Source organism: Pipra filicauda, unplaced genomic scaffold, assembly GCF_003945595.2.
Source record: "Pipra filicauda isolate LSUMZ 115617 unplaced genomic scaffold, ASM394559v2 scaffold234_size1211729_pilon, whole genome shotgun sequence".
In the NCBI taxonomy this organism is placed as follows: Eukaryota; Metazoa; Chordata; class Aves; order Passeriformes; family Pipridae; genus Pipra; species Pipra filicauda.
The window spans coordinates 1,033,925-1,056,503 of record NW_024104348.1 but is presented as its reverse complement, the minus strand read 5'-3'; the positions used below and the strand labels follow the sequence as shown (position 1 = coordinate 1,056,503).

The window sequence follows — 22,579 nt, the reverse complement described above, 5'->3', positions numbered from 1 at the left end:
ACTTGCATTAAGACACACTTAACTTCTTCAGGTTTTTTTTATTTTTTGTCAATCCTTGTAAGTCCCACAGTACTCTTTCCTGGTTTTGTGGAGGGTTTTCTGTCTTTTGGGTTTTTTTCCAAATGGCCTTTAAATTGTCACTACTGTTTTTTTTTAAACATGTGCCAGATGAAATCAGTTATTCCACATTTGTTTAAATCCTTGGGAAAATAGGATTTTTCTGGGCCTGAAAGTCGTGTCTCTGCAATGTCTTTTTTTCTTAATTTCACATTATGCTATGAAGATGATGTCCAGCTGCTGAGTGCTTCACCTAAAAGTACTCTTTTACCATCATACTAGGCTAGACATATGCCTCAGTTAGGTTTGTCTCCTCTGGATTTAGCTGCTTAGCCCCAACATGAATCTTATTCTATGGTGTCTGCCTCAGGCTCTGATTTCCACTTTCTGCTTATTTCTCTGTTTAGACTAGATGGCAAACCTACCATATGTTTCTCTCATGTTACTGTTTTACAATTTCTCCTATCTTACTTCTATGTCGTTTATGAAAACAGTAAATAAAAAGGGCATAAGAGCATTTTTGCTGCACACCTCACTGGATCTGCACTATGCCAGCTGCAAGGGTATTTTCTATACAGTTCCTCAAACAGTTCATATCTTCTGTGCCAGAGAAATTGCAAATTTGATTTAAGCATAAGATTCTGTGACATGTTTGGTCATAATCCAACCATCTCAGCTTCCATTTCTTTTCACAGCCCATTTGCTTAAGTGCACTGTAAAAGTTTGAGGGGGAGAAAAAAAAGCAGATTTTTTGTTTTTTTTTTTTTTGCAAATGCATTCCTCATAAATCTTCCATTACTGTCTTTTGCATTTGTTTCTGTGTGGAAAAACTGAAAAGCTTCTAATTTGAGTTCGTGTGACTTTATTTTTGAATATATCTCAGTATGTCTTGTATTTTTACCTTCTGTTCTTCAGACTTAGTAGCTTTCCAGTAAATAGTCAGATATTAGCAGTGTTTGGGTTGTTGTTCATGTAAAGCAGGCAATTCACATTTTCATTTCTCTACATTCTGTTTTCTTTATAAATTTGCTACAGGACTTTTCCTCAGCATACGTTGTCTTCTATATCAGGTGCAATCCTTCGAGTTGGCTGAATATGTTTCAGTAAATGGTTTTACTGTGGAACAGAAAATGTTTGCAGAAGCAGCACGCCAAAAAAAGCTGGGATGTGAACAAATGCTCATTTGAAAGGCCAGTGCTTGAACTAGTAATAGGTTTGGCTGAGACTGGCTTCAGGTAGCTTTCACACTAATCCCAGCAGTGGCCCCAGCAGTGTCTTTAGTTGCTTGTCTTTCCCTGAGGCTGCACCGAGACTTAGTGACTTCCAGCAAGCTGAGTGAAGGGGAGATTTGGTTCAGGGCACAGGCAACTGAATTGCAGAGCTTTCTGCTATTGCACAGCTGTGATTTGAAGGAGGTGATGTTTGAGTGTGTGTGAGTACACATGCACAGAGTTGTCTGTCCAGTGGCAGGGGGAAGGACACAGAACAGCCTGCGGCTTTTGATCAGGACCAACTTAAGCTTGCCTCCCACAAATAAAGCCTTAAAAAGTTTTGCATCACATGGCTTAAGATATAAAATATTTTTCTCTAAGAATACTAATGCTCAGGCATGGCTTTTAGGTGGAAATATTAATTATTGGTCTCCAGTGTTTATTAAATTTTTCTGAGAGCTGTGCCCAGATATGTGCGTATGTGACCATGAATAACTTAGTTCTTGCTGTGACCATATTTTTAATAGTGTGTTTTTCATTATACCCTTCCTAGGGTTGGAGTAATTTGGCAAAGAGGAATCTTTACTTGCTAAGCTAGTTATTGCCCTGTCTTGTGCTCTTTGGCCACAAAACACACACTTCTATACAGTGTTTGTATAACTGGGAAGAAGAGGGAAGTTATTTTCATGGACTCTACCTGTCTCTCTATTTCTGCTTGTACTATGTGGTTTTGTCCTTAGGCTTAGCAAACTGGAATTTTTCTTAGTCTCAAGTAATTTGCCAACCAAAAAAGTTACACTGTTCAGGCAAATTTTTCTTATTGTCCAATAGTCCATCTCCATGTGTTTTCTCCTTCATCTGACTCATGACTACGTCTCTTAGCCTTGTCATAGCTACCCAAAGCCCTACCTCTTATCTTACCAACCTTAAGTCTCCCCTATTTTTTTAATTCTTTATATTGATGCATTTAAAAACAAATCTGCTTTCACCTTTGAATGCCATGTGAGAGTTCTATTTTTTGCTAGATTAAAATTTAAGACATAACTTCTCGCCTTCATTTACTTCAGTGAACTGACAATTAGTTGAAATTAAGATTGCACTTATTTTGAAGATACAAGGTCAGAGGATTTTATTTAGTTTTTCTTTAGTTATTTTTGATGGTGGTGTTTCCCCCAGATTTTCTGCTCTGATGGAGATATTTCATTGTTGTGTTCTTCTCATACTGTTATATGTTGAGTGCTGTCTCAGTTTAATGAGACAGCAGTGTTTACTAGGGAGAGCGAGTTCCCTTGACAAGTGTCAGTTTACTACACATTTTACACCTATTAAAGTACTTGGCATCAGCTCAGTGAAGATTTTATTTGTAAAATGGAAGTGGAAATAACTTCAGCCTTTGCAGACCATCTTTGCAGTATGTTTTTTTGTCCCATCCTGACTCCCTATGCTTTTTCATGTATGAATACAGGTGAGAAAATGGTGCAGATGAATGCTGCTTCTGTTCCATGGGTGGAGGCAATACCTGGAATGGATCTTGAGTCGTGTCTACAAGAAGCAGCAGTTACACTCACCTTTCAGTTTCCCCACAGAGAGAAATCCAGCTCCTCATAGGAAGCCTGAGAAGCTAAAGGCAATAGGAATGGAGAAATATGCGTGTGTGAATGTGTGAGCACACATGTGTGTGCTTGTATATTGTCAGGTGACAAACCTCAAGAAGCTTTCCAGGTTAGCTTGTGTCTTACTCCAAGCTCCCCAAGCCTCTCCATGTGCATCATTTTTGTTCCAGCTTCATCTCCCCCAGCTCACAGTCTGTCTGTAATGACTCACATGCTCACTGGCTTTGATTTAGACTCCATCTGCTTTCTCAGCTAGTCAAAATCCCAGTTCTTCTGTAACACACTGTAGGAGAAGTGTGGGACTGGAGCAGAACATGTATCTGTATTCGGGAGAGAAGAGGGGGAGGTGTATTGACTCCAGTCTCAAAATTTCTCCTTGTCTCATCTATCTCAGTGGAAGCATTTGTTTAAGCTACAAAATGTAAATCTGCACTGTAAGGCTGGGGATGACTTGGAGAAACTCGTCGTTCGTGAGGGTACATGGACCCTCAGATCTGATTTGGTCTCAGTGTTGTCACTCACTGCACATTTGTGTGGGTTTAAAAGGAATGTCCTTTCTCCTTTGCTCATATAAAGGACTATCACAGTTCCCTGAGAAAAAAAAGCAGTTGTTTTGCCTCTTCTCTGCAGGCAGCAGAAGGTGACACAAAGGTAGCGGGGAGGCTGTGTGCTGATGCCTGGCAGACAGAAATGTGCCCCTCTGGTGGAGGCAAGCAGCTGGTGTGTGCAAGAGACTTGCCCTCAGATCGGTGTTGTCTTCTCACAAGGACAGGGGACTCTGGGAGGACAGAAGAAAGGGAAAGGCTGTCCCCAGTTAGCTCATAAAGGTGGATCATGTGCCAAAGACAATACACAGCTGGTGGGCTCTGAATTCCAGGCAGCAGAAATAAATTTTTCCCTCTTCAAGAGACTAGCTGGTAAAATTTCCTTCTACTATAATCTTGTCACAGACTCTCCCACCCATAAGCATCATCAGAGAGGAATTGGTGCAAGATCAATGTCAATCCTTGGAATTAAAGCCAGGAGGGAATTTTCCTTTGGCACCTGGGTTAGAGGTAATGATATTTTTGACTTGCTACTGAGAGAGCTTGTGGAAAATTACCTGTTAAGGTGAAACTGGTCACTCTAAGTTTAGGTAATGCTATAATAATATCAGGAAAGGGGATGTCACCCAGCATCTGGGAGAATCCCCCCAAGAACATATTCTCCAAGCCTGGATTTCTTCTCTGTTGCTGGTAAGTGGAAACGCATCCAATAGGCCTCTTGGGATTGCATATAAGTGCCATGAGACACCAAAAATATGATAGAAAGAGATGTAGACTATTAGAAGAAAGCTGCAGAATACACAGAATTTGATTTTGCCTATTTACTGAGAAAACCTCACAAGAGCGGTGAGTTAAACAAACCAGCATCTTATCTTTGGATGCTAAGATTTTGCATGCATGACACGAACTGACAAGACATCTTTTTGCAAGATGCAGATCAAGATCTGCTCCAGATTTAGAACTGGAATAGAGAGGGATGCTGTAGACAAGGGTTGAGGTCTCTGCTGTTAGTCACAATGGAGAGAAGCTGGCAAAAGTGAGAGCTGGAATTCTCAGATATGAGGTATGCAGAAATATGTGGAAAGTAGGCAGTGCAGAATTAGCAGGAAAGAAAGCAGGAGTTTTCAGAAAGAAACCTGTTTTCAAAGTGTAGAAAATGCGGCTTCCCTCTGCTGTATTTCTTGGCAGCCTGCAAACACTCCATATTTTTTTTTATTTTGAGTTCTTGTATTTTAAGACTATAACTGTGGAAAAATTGTGAACAGTGATTCAGAGAGACAAACACAGGTATTTGAAATAGAAGTACATATATGCTGCTTTACTCCTCTTCCCCCAACACTGAGAATGCCCCCACTTGAAATTTTCACATTCTGTTTAAAAATTCCGGAGATTAGGGGAAAACAAAGAGGCTTTTCTCCCTTCCAGTGCTTTCTAAAGCCCTGGCTGAATTCAAGACATGAGACATATACCAATTATTTTCCTTCTATCTGTTTTTAGGGCGTGGCTCGGCTAAAGGACAGAGGAGAAGCTCCTAACTGCACCCCCATCCAGGAAAATCCCAGAGTAAATATTGAGAAAGAATAAAAATGTTCTACATGGGAATGTTTGGGGAGGGATGCAAGATAAGAGCTAGTAGTGAAAAGGAGCTGCAGCAACATGGACAGGATTGCAGTCAGAAGCAGCAATATGCTTCTAGGGTGGGGGCCTGGCTGTGTTACACTGGTATGTGCAGGCCAGGTGTGACTGGAAGGATGACAGCAATGTTAAATGAGAAGAACTGCTCCTCTTCCACTTTCCACATGGCAGATTGACCCAGAGCATCCTGACTGTGTCCAGCAGTATTCATATCCTGATATCCTGTTACAACCCCTTCTGCTGCGTTATGTAGACATGGCAGAAGCCTAAGCATTATGAGCCTGTACTTTGGCACCTTCCAGTCCACATCTGATGCTTGCACACACCTGTATAGTCCAACAGCCCAACAGTCTTTGTACAGAGACAGTGCAGCAGAAGAAAGGGTTGGTCTGATGCCCCTCCTCCCAGCTGAATCATACCTCTGTGGGGATTGCAAAGAACATCCAAAAGCTTCTCTTTGAGGAGCAAACACAAGAAGACTGGCTCACTGAAGAGTGTGATGGACTACTACCCTCACACCAGTTATAAGCGGACATCCTCATCCTCATCTTCATCTTCATCCAAGTCAGTGGTGCGGAGGCTTATGTCCTTGAGGATGTCTGAGATGTTTTCAGCAACTGGCCCTGTAAGCTCCATCTCTTCCAACTCAGTATCAGTGGCATAAGTGGAGCATGGGACTTCCCCCTCGTCATGCGAGTGTGAGGGCTGCGGGGAGTCCGGGCAGGGAGGCAGGGGGCTCTCCGTGCCCAAGGGTGCTGCTTGCTGTGCTGCCACCATGCCATTGTCCTCCCGGCTCCACACCTGAGTGGCCTGACTGACCTCAGTTTTGGTGGAAGTCCGTTTGGTATTTCGGAAACTGGCGAGGGGTGGGCGGAGACGAACCCCAGAGCGTGTGGAACCTTCTATCGCCTTCTGGAGCTGTAAGAAGAGAAAAAGTTCAGAAGAAACAAATGAAGAGAAGGGTGATCTAACCTTACTCAGCAGAAGTTCATCTACTCCCCAGGGCAAAGGGACCACAAATAGAGTCATAGCTCTAGCTCTGAGGCCTATGGAGATAATATTTTACATTGGTCGTGTAATGAAAAATTCCATGGTAAATAACAAATTCCACACCACTTTCAGAAACAGCAATAACCACTCAGTTAAGAGCCCTACATTCACGAAAAGGATGAACCTTCTAACATTCTTGTAAACAACACCTGCTGCCTCCTCTGAAATGCAGTCATCCATTCCTCTACATGGCTTCCAAAGAGTTGATTCAGAATTCAACACTGGATTGAAAATGCAGCAATTATAATTATAAATATTCCCAGCTGGAACTTGCAGCACATGTAAGGTATTGCAGTGATCCGCAGGACATTTGCAGTTAATTAAGAGGATGGTAAGGGATGTGTACTTACCTCTTCCAAAGCCAACACTCCCCTCAGCTTCCCCATACTGGTTACATAGGCATGGCTGAGGCCCAGTAATGAGAACAATGTATGCGTCTATGAGCAAAACCACAAAAGACCATTTTAGGGATTTTGGAAACTGGTAGCATGGTACTTGGTGCTAGAGCTGGTACTTGGGATTTAGAAATGGGAATCACAAAGGCATGCAAGTCTGCAGTTATCCCAGTGAGAAACTGCCTTCCCTTTTGTATTTGCCAAATGCTGCTCTTTGGTCCTTCTGCTGTGCAGCCATAGTTGGGAATGCGTTGATGATGGAGAACGTCATTCTCAAGGTCACTCTCATCCTGCATCTGGCAGAGATTCACATGCAATACCCTGTGTTGTGTATTTGAGGACTTACACAGATCTATTTCATTTTGGTGCTGGAAATTGACCTAGCCTATGTAAAGCCAGAAACTGCTTAGGTTATTTATTTTAGTGCTTTCCTTAACAATAGAAGATTTATTTTTTCCTGTTCCAGAATATTTTTTATTAAAACTTAAGCTTGTTGCTGCTTATCCAGTGCAGTGAGAACACTGAGAACAAGTTATTCCCTTTCTCTTGTGAAGTCTCCTTGAAAGGGCAAATATCACACCGTTATCAGTCTTCTTTTCTTAAGCTTAAATATACCCTGTTATTTTACTATTCTTCATAGATTTGGCTTTCTAAAACTTTCCACATTCTCAGTGCTCATCTATGGTGTATTTCCAACCTTCAATTTCTTTTAGCTGAGCTCTAGCTGATTTTACCTGTGGTCTTACATTTAGTCATCCTTTCACAGTTGGTGTTTGCCTGTTTTTTTACATCACGAGATATTGAATGTCATTTTCAAGCGTAAACTAGGAAAAATCTCATTTCTCGGGAACAAGACATTTTACCCTAATGTAAAAGAAAATGAGACTGCTTAAATATAGTTTGATCATGGTAAACAGTTATATTCTTGCCATTGTCAGTAGTCTTACATTTAGCTCTAACTGTGCATACCTCAGATAGTTTGATTATTTATTCCTGCTTTTTTGTGTGCATCCAAGTGTAGTTGATTTGTCTCTTTTTTCAGAGTTTCTCACTTGCTCTTTTGTATAACAGGTACAAAACTTCCCCTTTTGCAGCCTTCAAGTGTAATTTCTTGTAACCCCTATATTCTCAAAGATAAATGCTAGTGGTTTTCAGATCACTTCAGCCAGCCCTTTAGAAAACACCAAACTCATCTGAACTATATGCTAACCTGTTCTTATTTTGCTCAAGGCTATCTTACCCTTTGATAACAGCAATTAATTAATTTTGTGAAAGGTATATGCTGACCATTCACATTAAATGAATATTTATAAAAACAGGCACTGTGCACTTTCATTTCAGTAGACTGCTTTTCCTTTCCATTAAGTGAAAGGCCAGCCCTCTCTTCCCCTAACATACAATGATTGCTTTAATCCCCAGTCATCCTGTGTTGACTCTAGAAGTTGCATGATCCAGTTTCCTCTTTCCTTGTGCTTCAGTTCAATGAAGAACCTCTGATATAGGCAGACTCTAAACCCTGACAGAAACACCCTGAGAAATCCAGGAGTACTCATTCCAGTACTGCACACTGACAAAGTAGAATGTAAATCTCAGTGTAATGCCACAGCAGCAAGGCATACAATTCTACTACAGTGTTAAGGTAATGGCTGGGAAATCCTGTGTGGTGTCCAAAAGGTTTATAAATAAATGCACTCAGACTTCTTATCACACAGCCTTTTGTTTTGCAGGAGATTGGAGGTACACACAGAAGGTTGTAGGAACAAACTGACTTCTGTAACTGGATGTGGAAGTAGCTGGTGGTAGTAGTTGTAGGTGAAGACAAGGAGAAGAAATAAGTTATAGACTGAACTTGCAATGATAGGATGGAGAAAAATGATATATGCCTCAGGAAGACATCAGCACCCACCTTGTGCAGGGAAGTTCTCTCCACCAGTTGGAAAGGGCAGGGGTCTATGCGGCAGCTGTCAAAGCACACATTCTTGTTCAGCTCCTCCTGTTCCCAAGCATCTATCTGACACAGGAAAGAAGAGGAATCACTTACAGTGATCTGCAGTGTTGCTGCCTTGTGTACCCAAACTAGTCCCCTTCTTCTGTTAATGCTTCTTCCTTCCTACGTAGATTGTTCATCTTGCCCATTATATCACCCCCCTGAGGTTTCACATCCCTTTCTTGCTTGATGTCAAGTCCCTGTGGAAACAGAGCAATTCCAGTACCTCAGAGGTTTTCTGAGAAAATGAGGTTTTGCTTCTTCCTGCTTAAAGAGGGAGTGAACATCTTTTGCTTTCCTTTCTGAGTGCATCTTCCCCTTGTCATTGCAAGATAATTGATCCTTTGTGTAAAAAGTGAAGGAATAACATAGGACCACAGAAAGATTTAGGTGAGGGGGCACCTGTGGAGGTCTCTAGTCCAAAACACTGCTTGCAGCAAGGCTGATTTCAAAGGTAGGTCACATTAGTCAGAGCCTTATCAGCACATCTAGCCAGACAATCTGCTCTTATCGGGTGAGACTTGCCCACTGTGCAACTTGAAGAAGAAAATGGCTTTAGCCATGGCTTTATGTGGCAATCACTGAGGTTGCTGGTGTTCAGGAAGTATTGCAAGTGACAGGAAATGGGTATAAGAAGCACTCACTTAACCTCACTCCCTTTCTGCAGCTGGTCTTACCTCTTCTGGTGTCATTGTCTCAACAACTTCTGCCGGCTCCTGTAGGAGAAAACACTCTTCAGGACAGCCAAAAACCCCACAGTTTCACTGAGTACAGAAAATAAAAACCTGCACAGACCCATATGGTCCCCTTTTTGCTCCAAATAGTATATTACTGAGTGCTTAGATTTTCTTTATATTCATCCATTATAAGGTGTACCTTGTTCTTGCTGTGCTTCTCTTGTCAATGACAATTCACCATGGAATTCTGGTGGAGCAATTCAGGTGCCCAAACACGGGCATCTAGTACTGATTTAGATGCTCTCAAGATATCCCATGTGGGGTCCAACCACTGCTCTAGGGTGGATGGGTCTCCCATAAGCTCCTTATGATATCCACAAAGCCTGTGCAGACGTGTCAGATAACCAAGGACATTTAACATGGCAAGAGCCAAAAGCACTTTTAATTTTTTTTAATTTTTCTCTGTCTAGCCAAAACTGTTTGCCAAATGGAATAGAACTGCACTTTATTGCAGGTTATCCAAAATATCATTAATGTTTTCACTGAGAAAAAATGCCCACACTCAATCATGGTGGCAGCCTTGACACCTGAGCACAGGTGGCTCTTGAGGAAGATACACAGTCCTTTACAGTAATCACACCCTTTCTCTTTGGAGAATGCTGATGCTGTCAGAGTTCAGGACCATAATTGCGTCCATGTTTTGGCCAAATACTGAATGTTTCTGAATAGTAGGTTCTATTTCCATTGCATTCCCTTCCTTCTTCAGGATACTACTAATCTCTCTGTAGCTCTAACCTGGACAGTGCTCTCTGTTTCAAGTGGACGGCTGCAATGGCACAAAAGCTGCTGGATCAGTTGCCTCAAATGCCTGGAATTGCCTGAACAATGAGAACAAACACATGGAAAAGAGAGAAGAACAAATGAGAGACAAAAATACAAAGCCCCATGCCCATCCCCTTACCCAAGGCAGGCTTGGAAATAATATGAGGGACATGATATGATAGGGCTGAGTCAGTCACAATCTAGCATTGAATTTGTAAGGTGGTGTCTGGGACATTCCAGAATGAATATTCCCATGCAATATCTGTTTTTCAAAGATAGGAAGTAAACCATTACAAAGTTGTCTTTGCAGATAATATTCATAGATCAGAAAAAACAAAACAACAAACCAAAGGCAGGACTACTAATACAGCAAACAATCTGATACATGGGATAAAATGCTGTGACAGGAGGTTTCTGCAGTCCACAAAGAGAATGTGACTTGGAGGACGAATGTGGCAAAGGAGGTAAGAATTTGGAAAACAGTTCAAAGACAAAATATATCGACAGACTGAATGTGACAGGTGCAAAGGGGTGAGGAGTCCATGGGTTGTAACAGCAGTGTAATTATGGGAATGGAAAAGACCAGAGTTATACTCCCACGCAGCATAGGCAAGAGTCAGCAAAGAGCAGGAGAGAATTTTGTGCTGTTGTAAACAAGGCTGTGGAGGAAATTCGGTCAGAAACGATAGCTATGAGCAAAACTAAAAATGGCAAGGCCTCACAGAGTCATTCCTGTACCACTTCCTCTTGTCGTTCCTGGGTCACTCAGTACTATCTTCCCACAAAATGTCTCACACACTGTCCTTGTTTTCATATGTGATTCTTTTTCTGCTTTGGTAGGGAAGGTGGATGGCTGCTCCAGCACTCCACTGCTGTGAAAGCACAGCATGGGTTTTTCTATGCCTTAGAGGTTTAGTCATACATGAGGGGTGTTGATGAACCAGAATGTGCTATATGCTGTATTATATGCTAACCTCTGGGTGCCTAAAAGCATGAGCTAGAGTCCTATCCTCTGTATTAATTCTCAATACTGAGGTATATCTCTGTGCTTACTCACTCTCTGCATGTTTCAGGATGCGTAAAGGAGAAAAACAACCCACCATCCTGTATCAAATATACATGACATATGAATCAGAAATGCACTGTGAGTACAGTCTTGAGAGCAAAGATAATATAGGCTGGGTTGGTACACAAAGAACACAATACATCAGTATTTGTCCATCATATTAATGTAGCTGAATCAAAGAGTTGCATGTCTAAGGGAGGAACTGTTCAGTTTTGGAGAAGGCTGAACAACAGCCTAAGCTACTCAAAAACCAAGTGCAGCTGTTTAGCTCTCAGGCTGCTTTCCCCGGGGAAATTAATCCATGTGGTGAAGAAGCCAAGAGATGTTCCATGCAGATTCTCCAGAAAATGTCCAAGGACATGTTATTGCAAAGGGTGGAGTGGGGAGTACTAAAAGAGAGAGAGCATCTTTAGTGGGCCTACTTTTGCCATGCTCTCTGAGGGATCACAACAGAAGATCTTTCCGGGTACAATACACTGATTTTGAGGTGCACTAACAATGTATCTTTAATACTGGAATGGCAGAGAAAGCTCCTTCTCTCAGTCTCTGGGAAACTAGCACCTGCACAGGCACGTACAAACAGTTAGCATGAAAGCTTCCCCAAGCTGGCTAGGATGTGTTTGAGGCATGCCAGAAGTTACCATACCTGAGTGTTGTTGGGGCTCCAAAGTTTCAGTCATTTGTTTAAGAGGACTTGTCAGGCCATTTGGCTCCTCTGGGTAACTGGGAGTGGGACTTGGGGGCTGAGTCAGCTGTTATGGAGAGAAAATAAAGTCCACCTTGTGTCATTTCTTTCTCAGCATCTCCAAATGCCTTACTGCTTCTTAAGCAGTCTCTGTGTTGCAATCTTTCCACTTGTCTCCCTCACCTCTCCTTTCTCATCTGTATCCTCATCCTCATCAACATAAGCAAAAGAGTCATGCTTCAGCTTTGGCAGGTTTGCCCACGGTCCCTGGCTCTGTCCATCATAAGGTGCCTCAGACAGCTTCTGCTGCATTTCTCTGTTGAGGAGCTGTCGTCGTTCTGGGCTTATATGTCTCTGGAGGAGAGCTTGCAGTTCCGATCGCTCTACAGACCCCAGAAGGATCATGGTTTCTGCATAACACGGAGCAGAGAAGCCATTAAGCCACTTCAAGGTTTTGATTGTCCCTTTCCTCCCTCATGGCTCTTCAAAGTGCTTGGGCTCGTTCTGTCTAGAGCTATACAGGAGTCATTAATCAGCCGTGCTAGTTGCTACTAGGCTGTGGTAAGGAAGCTCACCATTCCTGAGCTGTGCCCCTCCTCAGCACCACATCAGAAGCAGGTTCTTAACTTATGCAAGATCCCAGGAGGGCCCTGTTATCACAGTTCAGTCTACAAACTTCCCACATACCTCCCTTATGTGCTATATCTGCTTCACCACCCACACTCCAGCTTACCTGTCTGACCAGCTGGAACAGCCTCCTGTCATACATCATCCACAGAGAATGATTTTTAGGAAGATTTTTTTATGTAGTAGGTTCACACTGTCTGTTTCACAGCATATAATTTGAAAGCTAGTTTCTCTGGCTCTTTAAGCTGAGACAGTCTTCAGGAAAGATCAGTTTCTTCACATTGCTTACCTGGTGAGTCCACCAAAGGCAAAGTCTTCACTGTGGTGCTTTGGAGTACAGTTTGCAAGTCTCGGTATTTACAGTTGGAGGAGACAAATTTCACATCTTGGACCATAATATCCTCCACAAAGATATTGTATTTGCTGTGAATTTATGGACAATAAGGGGAAAAGTTAGCATATTAACAATGCCTAGCAGGTAAATTCCTTAAAGAAATACATAAATGACCACTTCTTTAAAAAGGGAAAGTTGAAAATACAAATACCAAATGATCTTCTGCATGACTAACCGGGGGACTTTCCAATAGGATCAACACAGACTAACTGGATATTCATTACAGTGTTATTATTACATATATTATTACATTACATTACATATATTATTACATTACATTAATGTATTCCACCTCATTACCCTACACCAAAAAATACACACATATGTATAGATGTTTTTTATATACTTACCTATGTATATTACATATACTAGAGAGAGGAAGTCATATGTATGAATAACTGAATTTTGCTTCAAGCAAAATATCCAAATAAAATGATATTTCAAACATTTGTTAAAGAAAAAAAACCCAAACCCCACTGAATTAAGATAAATGAAACTCTCTATTTAAAATTTTTAAACTAAAGCAATTTGGCAATTTTCATACAGATTCAGTAACACCACAGGTCATTCAAACCTGTGCTTTCAGTGAAAAAAGAGGACTTTTCTCTGTTTTCGTGTATGAACCCTAATTCTACTCCATCACTTGTTTTTTTGCGCTGCAAGCCTTTTCTGTCTTTTTATTTCCTTTGTAGTACTATCCTGTTTTCATAACTTTTTTTCCTCCTCTGGTCTTATCCTTTTCTGCTTTATTTCTTTGCCACTCCCTGCCTCCACCTCTGTTTTACAACTATACCTTATGTGATTCCAGCCCAGGTCTGGCAGGTAGGGCAACTTCTTCACCTGGATGATGCTGTCATAGAGGCTGGGCTGCAAACTCTGGGCCACCATGTTGGCAAGAATGACAGCCACCATCATAGGGAGGATGTGAGAGATCTGACCTGTCAGCTCGAAGCAGATCACAGCAGTGGAGACAGTGTGGCTCACGGCTCCTGTCAAAGCTGCTGCACCTTTCCCAGGTAGGGTGGAAAAGGAACAAGGAGAGAAGACTATCATATAGAAACAGCATGTCATGTAAATAAGGAAAGTTCCAATGATGGGACCAGGCGGAGACAAAGAAAGACATGGAGACTCACCAATGACAGCATAACCTCCAGGTAAGATTTGATAAACAATACCATCAAAGAGGATCCCGTTGGGAAAAAGTGCTGCCATGATTTCCCCAATAAGACGTCCAAATGCAGCACCTGAAAAATATCACTGACAGTTACAGAATTAACATTTAAGGAACATCCAGTCTGTCCTGTGCAGCTGTGCTGGGCAATCACTTGAATATTTTCTAACAGAAATAAAGCCAAAACTTACATTAAAATGGCACTGCGGACTAAAAAGTAGTTCTCAGTTACAAAATATGGAAGTTAGATTCCAGGAGGAGAAAAGGATACTAAGAATGTAAATACAGTTGACCCCTCATTCGTCCACTTGGACACACCAGGCACAGTTGTACTTGCGCTTCTCAGGCAGGAGGACATATTTTCAGACTGTGTACCATGTCAACCCAAATCACAGTTGAGGCCCTTCAGACATTCTCTGAATGTCCAAACATTACAATCACAGCTTACAGAAAAGTTTAGGTGGGAAGGGACCTTTGGAGGTCTTGTTCTGATCCCTGCTCAGAACAGGGCTAATTTCAAAGCGAGATCAAGGCACCCGTGGCCTTGTCCAGACAGGTTTTACAAGTCTGCAAGGATCTTTTGTATTGGTGGACACAAAATGGCACAATATTCCAGAATTGTGTCCAAAATGCTGAATGCGGGGAAATAACCAATTTCTTTGCCTTGCTGGCCAGGTTTTTCCTAATACAGCCTTGTTTGTAGTTAGCCTTCATCACTGCAAGGGCATGCTACTGACTCATGTTCAGTAGCTGCCTGCAAGAACATGTAGGTCCTTAGAGCACATTGTTATGTTTGACTTGTGGGTACTTAGTGCTGAACTTCATGAGTTTGTATAATTCAGTCTAATTTAGCTTCTCTTTCTTAACATTAGCATAATAGTAATTATATATTTTGTTATTGGAATTAGAACCAGTTAAAAAACCAATAAACTTCTGTTATCACATTTCAGTCAGAAGAAATGAAGAAGTCGTAGATTACATAGCAGGTAATAGTTTTGAGGTTGTCTCTTCTAGCTGGCCTTCAGGGGTGAAAGGAGCAATTACTACAAATTGTAGGATGAAAGTTTCTCTGTAGGTGAAGAGGCAGAGAGATTAGAAGGCCATGGCTTAGCATGTCTTCCCGCAGTGTGGCTTTCCTTATGTAAAAGGACAAGGATTTTCTCCTCAGCATTTGGCTTCGGGGGTTGGGAGAATAGCAAAAACAGAGATTCAGAGGCTGGTGTATGGACTGCTAATCAAGCTTGTCGTAGAGATCATGTGATGACTCCTCATACACTGGAAGAAACCTACTGGGCATGTATGCATGCAAGGACTCTCTTATCCTCCCCACCTGTCAGACATATATGCTGCAACAAAAAATTGAGACTCACCTAATACGAAAACAGGCATGAAGCCTCCACAGGGGATTGGCATAGTAGTAAAAACAGCAGACATGCAGAACTAGAACAGAGGCAGAGAGTGCAGTTGTTACTGAGCAGCAATAGCATTTCCTGCAGCCTCACTCTACTGCCCATCCTGTGAATCTATGAGGAATCATGTTCTGAGGGATCTGCCAGTTCAGCCAGAAAGTAAAGGATAAAGGGGCTGTGAGGCATGAAAGGGAGCTGGAGGAATTGTGGCAACACACCAACACTGATGCAGAGGACCTCTATGTGACCCCTGTGGTGGCAGGGAAGCTGAATCACCAAGGGGATGGATGAACAGGAGAACTCCTTTGCCTTGGACCTCAGGAGCTGATATTTCCTACTGCTCCAAACACCTTAGCTTTCTATAGAACAGGGTTGTCAAAAATTCACTGATTCAGAAAGATTTCAGTACAAAGAGAATTCTGGAGGCCTTTTCCCCAACTCCCTGCTCCCAGAAGTGCTAACTCCTAAGTTAGATGGGGTTGCTCAGAGTCTTCTCCAGGTGAGTTCTAAACATCTTGAAGGGTGGAGATTCCCCAGCTTTTCTGGATATTTGTGCTACTGCTGACCCACAGTCAGGAAAATTTTTTCCTGAAGTCTAACTCCTAAGTTTTGTTTACTCAGGCTTGTGTCTGTTGCCTCTTGTGTTATCACTACATTGGTCAAAATAATGAAATCTGTTCTGGTATTGCTAAGACCAATTCAAATGCTGACTTTGCCCAGCACATACAGACTTCTTCTGGAGGCAACAGTCTTAAAAATACCTCAAAGGCCAATGTGCTCTTCCTTCCATAAGCCATTTGAGGAAAAGTTCCTGGCTGGCCACAGAGGCCAGCAAGCTGCAGAAATGGAGTACTGCTAACTAAGCTCTGTCTTTGCAGTACCAAACCTGGCCAAATATAGCTGAGAACTGGAACTACAGTGCAGTGGAGGATCAGGCCAAGGCTTTGCCCAGAGTAAAAACAGCAGTTTCTTGTTTATATGGTCTATCTCAACTCTGAACATATCCAGAAGAAAATAAACTGCTTGGCACAGTTATCTAGTGAGTTGAGAAAGCCTTTAGTTAGTAGGACAAGGCCAATGACTCTAGTATCTGAGGATGCAGCTCTTCCAAAAAGATGGACTCAGAAGAGATACACCATGTAGTCCATACCTCTTTTATTCAGCTGAAGGAGACCTTATCTGCTTGGAACACTATAATAAGAATTATCACACAAGCAGAACCCTTAGCCTCCTGTCAGAAATTCGATAGACTGTTTTACTCTAGGTGGAAACAGCTGTGTCAATCACTCATTGATGTCCATTCCTGATCTACTGAAACGCTTGACTGACATTGCAAGGTGGCCTCAGCTCTTCTGTTCCTTTGCAATAAATAGGAAAAAACAGGACCTTTTCTATGATATTTTTATCCTTTTATATGTTTTTTTTCCAGCTTAGGAAAACCTCTTTCTTGCTGCTTGTATTTTGAAAACTGGAATACCATGTTTTCTTCTTTCAGATGTTTTCTTTTGTTCTGTCCTGGATCAGTTACACAACTGATCCTTTCCAGCCTGAACAGTTGCAACTTCCATGCACCATGTCAGCTCAGAACTTTTAATCTGCTGTTGCTTTCTGAGATGCGAGTAAAACTGTTTTCAGATGTATTTCTCCATCCAATTATGGTAAACAAAGAAATTGTAACAAATCCTTGATCCTCACATATTCTTATTTGTCTCCTATCTGTAGTCAGGAATATAAAATAGACTGTATCAAAATTTATTTAGATCAAATATATATTATCTGAGAGCTTTTTAGTCAAGTATTTATTTTTGTGGAATTTGATAAATCTTTCCTGATGTAGTCCTCCCTACCAGCATCTATACAGTGAGTATCAAAGGTCATTCATCAGAATGTGTGATGAGATTGACCTAGGGAGCAGTGCTTCCTACCTTCACGAGGAAGAAGAGCAGGATGATGATGAAGATGCTGACTTTAGGATGGATCCACGCAGCAGATTTCCCCAGGATCTGAGTGTCCCCAGTGTGTTTTATCCAGGTATAGTTATCAAAGAGAGTGCTGATGGCTTCCCGTGGCATCAACTGAGCAGCAAAAAAACAGGTGTGAGTCATGAGATTAGATGGAGTAAGTATTCTAACTGTTGCAAGAAAGTGGAGGAGATTTTTACTTTGGTAATTCGTGATTACTAGACTTAATTCACATTTTTCATCTTCAGGAAGAGAGATAAAACTTAACCTGAACAGGTGAAAGGATAACTACTTTTACACATGGGGTGACATCTTCCTTATTATTTGCTTAGGAGAATGGACCTATTTCAAATTTTATATGAAGGAGACAGTAGGGATCATATAGTGCCTCCTCAGTTCAAACCCTTCCCATATCTTTCTTCCCCTTTCCATGACACAAAGTTATGGGGGCACAGGATAGGAAGAGATTGTTCTGCAGAATTGCACGGAATTGCTAATACACGTTCCACTCTCACCTCTCCTGCCATGAACTGCCCAAATCCAGGAGGAAATGTCGCAGTTGCTATAAGGAAGGTTATAACCCCAGGGTATATGAGTCGGCTGTAAAGGAAGAAAAATTTATTAAAATATGACCCCACATTCTCTTGTAACACTATCACTTCAGAACTACGAATGCTATTTCTGCAAAAGCTCTCTGTAGCTGTATCCTGTGCTTTGGAGTGCTGTTACTGGCTCCACTTATCATCATAATTCATAGAGAGTTCACCTGTCAGCAAAGCCCTTTTCCCAACCAGAGTTAATGTAATGGGAGGGATGGAGGAAGAGAGAGGGATGTACAAAATGCACAAACTTGAATGTGCACAGGGAAACTTGTATTTGCAATGATGTGTCGACCAATTGTCAAAAGCCAGTACCTCCCCCATTTGTTCTGATTATGCCAGTATTGCTTCTTCATCACCCATGCAGTGTGTCCTGTCCTAGTGGATTTAATGTACAGTTTTTTCCTGCAGGCACCCCCTACTGCGTTAAATCTTATGGGAAAAACCGCTTCTCTTTCCACGGAATTGCTGACCATCACAATTCTGGGGAAGGTGTCCTTGGTATTTAGTGGGTCTAGATGTGCTGGGCCACTGGGCCATAGCTGGAGAGCAGGCTGAAGCCATCTGTGTTTTCCTACTGCTGTGTCCAGTCCCAGTGTGGGTTTCTGGGTAAACTGAGACACTTCATGAGCACTAGGACAACATTCAGCTACCTCTACATGCTGGACTAATCCTGTCATGTCTCCCCTGGCAAGTTACTGTGTTCACTATAGGAAGTGTTTTCTGAGATGCTGTGGTATTCAGGAAGGCAAAATATAAACTTTAATTTCTTTCAGTCTAAGGGCCTACAAAATTCTGAAAAAAATTAAAGTAAATTCCCACTTCGCAGGCTTTGCTTCACTTTGTTATTAACTTAATTTGATGGCTCTGCCAATGCTTGTGGGTGATGCTACATAATGAAGAACGACAATTTGTTTTCCACATAAGAAATTAAGTTAGTTTGAACTTCTATTTATCTAGTAGTTTTATTCTACTCAGGTTTGCAACTCGTTAAGAAATGTAGGCCCTCCACACCTCTCATAGCAAAAGATTTCTTCTGTTAAAGAGACTGAAGATATTTACAGTTAGCCATTTTTTCTTCTTCAGATTATATCTTTGGAGGCTAGGACTTTATTAGAGAGGGGGAAAATGTTATCTATCTAATCAATAGTTTCCCTTGTCCTCTTAATGAATATTACAGTCACCTTTCTAAAACAGTAAACTATTTGAAACAATTGGGGCTGATCAAGAAGAAAATCCAGTGCAGAAAAATTCTCTTGATGGTTACAGAGATCTTACTCCTGTATGAGAGCAGTTTCTCATATTTTTACTATCTCACACTTGAAATAAATATAATACCTTCCAGAAAGCATTTGTTACTATCCAATAGCAGTAGGGTGTAGAAATCTGGTCTCTAAAGAGAGTATCTTCAGAGGCACTCACTATTTGGTGAGAAACTGGCTCAGAGCCTTGTGACGCCGGATGCACAGGACCACTTGGCGATTGAGATAAACAAAAAACGCTCCAAGGAACCCAGAACATATGCTAATATGGAGAAAAATAAATAAAATCATAAAAAAACCAGATAATGCACAAACCATCGACCAAGAAAATGAATTTAAGTCGTTTCATCTTCAGCTGCTTATGAAGTCTTTTAAATGTCACTTAAAGGGTTACTCCTACAGCAACTCATTTGAAGGCATTGACTCCCTGATGAAAGGGAAGAGATTACTTCAGACCTCTTTGTCATTCATAATGTCATTTTAGCACTTAAATTTTCTCTTGCTTAGAGGGGGAAATCTCATCTATAAAAATCTGTAAAATAATCTATAAAAAGTGATTGCAAGTTCTCAGTGGGGGCTGTCAAAGAGCAACTGGATAAAGACCAGTATTGTCAGAAATTAAACATCAGGTTGGAACAGGAAATAGTTAAAATGAAGGGAGTTTAACTCTGATTCAGCAAAATTATATGCCTAAAACAAATACTAAAAGTAATTGCAACTCTTTTGCCTAGAGCAAAGTATGTAATTTCTATGATCCTAATCACCTAGGCCTAAGTTTCTGATCCTAATAAAGTAAAAAAAAATATAATGGTCTTATCCTTATGCTCTGTAGCCTAATGAAACCAGGATAAATAGGGCCTAATATTTAAAGGTAAAAAAAAAAAAAAAGAAAAAAAAAAAAGAACAAAAAAAGACTGCATTTGGAATTTGTGAGGGGAAGCCTTATTTTATGTGGCACATAACTAATCCACATAATATTGAGAATAAACAGATAAGATTTTCATTCTATTAATTTTAAAAATGAATGGAATTTTCCTTTTTATGTGCTAAGCATGCTTTTGCCAAATCTCAAAGATTAATTTAGCATACTTAAAACATTGCGTGTTGAAAAAAATCCTGCTTGATCATTTAAAAATTGCATAGAAACAAGTTTAAACTAAATCTAAAGCTGTTCACAAATAAACATGTCCAATGAACTACTCTTAAATATTTTAAGCAAGCACTGTTTAGAACTACAGTTAAAATAGACCAGGCAATATAGGCCTAAGGACTTCACAGTGAACTACATTTCTCTGTAACACCTTATTTTTAAAAATAGATCTCTCCATTCATGTCTAATAATTTGCCAACAAACTGGAAGTGCACTTCCTGTATATATTATGCAATTTAATATTTGTTGACAGGGAAGAACAAGATCTACCTATTGATAGTGCTTGTCCTACCTGAAAGCAAAGAAATATGTTGGATAGAAAGAGAGTTCAACTTTGAGACTTAAGAGAATTTGGAGCATTCCAAGTTGGCATCAGGACTTTATCCAAGATTATCCAAGTCTTTAGAGTTGTCTTCTATTTTAACTACCACACTGAACACCCAGGCATTTGAAAGTATTTTGTAGTTGCCATATACTCCTTTTCCTAGCCTATATGCAGTACCGAAAAAATCCAACTCTGTCAACTCTGTTCAAAACATGGCAACAAGAAGTTTTGCATTCTACCAATCAGCTGCAAATCAGGATTACTTTTTTCCTTCCCAATCTAAACAAATAGATTCCCCTAGTTCAGCATGCAAGTCTGTTTAAGGGGAAGAACAAAATGGATACATATTATTAGCAAGAACTCGTGTATATTCATGCATTTTCAATATATCTGATGTCTTCAAAAAATTCCACTTCAGTTCATGTTCAAATAAATTAAGAGGAGGGCAGCCTACTAAAAGGAGCTGGAAAACCTCAAATACGTTCCTGGTCTGGGATCCAGGTCTTGCAACAGAATGTGATCACCACACCAGTACAGGTGTTTGTTCTTACAGTACATTCCTTTCATTATTGCTCTGCAGTGATTTCTCTGGAGCCTCTCTCAAGCTCTAACCAGAGATGTTTCCTCACAGCAATTCCAAATTCAGGTTTTCTCTAGTATTTCCCAATATTTATTCTTCTTGAGTTCATTCTTTCATTTCCCAATCAAAGAATCCACATCCACAAATGAAACCAAATCAGATATCTCCATAAACAAAATAAAACTGATGTTCATCTTAATAAATTAACCATCGTTCTCACTGAATCCAATTACAGTTCAGTTGCCCTTGCCACCATGTCGGATGTACCAACCTCTCTTGAAAAGGATAACCATTCTGACCTGATGAAAATGAAACTTCTGGTTAAATCTTTTGTTCCATTTTTATCATGTGAAAAGGCCATACTTGTTGGATCGGTTCACTTGGGGATGCCATCGAAACAGTTAAAGGCCCATTCAGTAAATCTCTTCCCAGAACTTCAACCAAGTTAAACTTACTTGTTTTTTTTCCTCAGAACTTAATTTTTCAAGAAGATATGTGGAAAGGAAATGACAAACAACTTGATAATACCCACATTTCCTTCTTTACCCATTGTGCTACATGGACACCATCTGAAGGAGGAATTCCAACAAGTAGAAGCCTTCTTTGTGACAACCAAAGTGTCTAAAAGTGATGTATGTAACCATTTGGCAGAAGAATTCCTAACAGAGATCACATTATAACTTTGTAGAGCAAGGAGTCAGTTTCCTGGGAACTTACCCTATTATAGCAAACGCTGGGAGCTCTTGCAGATCAAAGGGGAAATCCATACGGAAGTTTGTTCTGAACAGGGCTGTGATGGTATCTGTGAGAGAACAAGGAGGTAGAGGAGGAAAGGTAATAATGCGGTGAGAAGTTAAATGCCATAAAATCTAGGAGTAGGGACAAGGAAACTAGTTTATATGTGCTCCTGTGTGGTTTCATGACATTATATACAGTATTACAGATTGGCAGACTGCTCTGATTTTAGTAGTGCCTATTTTTGAGCACTTGCAACCCTAGATATTATAAATTTGTTTTCAGAGACTGTATACATTTTTTAACTACAATCCCAGATTTTTAAAGGGTTTTCTTTCCTTTCTTGTCTTCTACCATCCATTCACTATTACAGAAAAAAAAAGCTCTGTTCACTATACTCACTGACTCTGAAAAGGTCTCTTTGCTGAGGCAGGCAGTGCTTGCATATCTGGAGAAGCTGTGTCACCCACAGTTGTGATTGCCTTCTAGAAACAAAACTCAGATCCTCTCTGAAGTTACGTCTGAAAAATTTTTGACTGGTACCAAAACAATGAAAGGCTTAGAAATGAGAGATGGAAAAGATCAGCTAAGCACCATCTTCTCCAGCTCACTCCTCCTGGTAG

The 22,579-nt window shown here is 40.8% G+C and overlaps 1 protein-coding gene across 1 annotated transcript in view; it reads right to left on the bottom strand.

The window, feature by feature from the left end:
• Window positions 1-4,716: 4,716 nt before the first annotated feature.
• The window catches only part of CLCN1 (chloride voltage-gated channel 1), a 30,777-nt gene continuing 12,914 nt past the window's right edge, over window positions 4,717-22,579 (bottom strand). The window contains exons 9-23 of the mRNA XM_039381624.1: window positions 21,939-22,023; window positions 19,327-19,428; window positions 17,821-17,905; window positions 17,270-17,419; window positions 15,306-15,375; window positions 13,898-14,008; window positions 13,558-13,810; window positions 12,660-12,793; window positions 11,927-12,153; window positions 11,705-11,810; window positions 9,966-10,048; window positions 9,171-9,209; window positions 8,413-8,517; window positions 6,462-6,548; window positions 4,717-5,979 (exon numbers count right to left, since the gene is read on the bottom strand). Coding sequence (XP_039237558.1) covers window positions 5,584-5,979; window positions 6,462-6,548; window positions 8,413-8,517; window positions 9,171-9,209; window positions 9,966-10,048; window positions 11,705-11,810; window positions 11,927-12,153; window positions 12,660-12,793; window positions 13,558-13,810; window positions 13,898-14,008; window positions 15,306-15,375; window positions 17,270-17,419; window positions 17,821-17,905; window positions 19,327-19,428; window positions 21,939-22,023 — 2,033 coding nt within the window. The 3' untranslated portion in view covers window positions 4,717-5,583. The remainder of the gene's footprint in view (window positions 5,980-6,461; window positions 6,549-8,412; window positions 8,518-9,170; window positions 9,210-9,965; window positions 10,049-11,704; window positions 11,811-11,926; window positions 12,154-12,659; window positions 12,794-13,557; window positions 13,811-13,897; window positions 14,009-15,305; window positions 15,376-17,269; window positions 17,420-17,820; window positions 17,906-19,326; window positions 19,429-21,938; window positions 22,024-22,579) is intronic.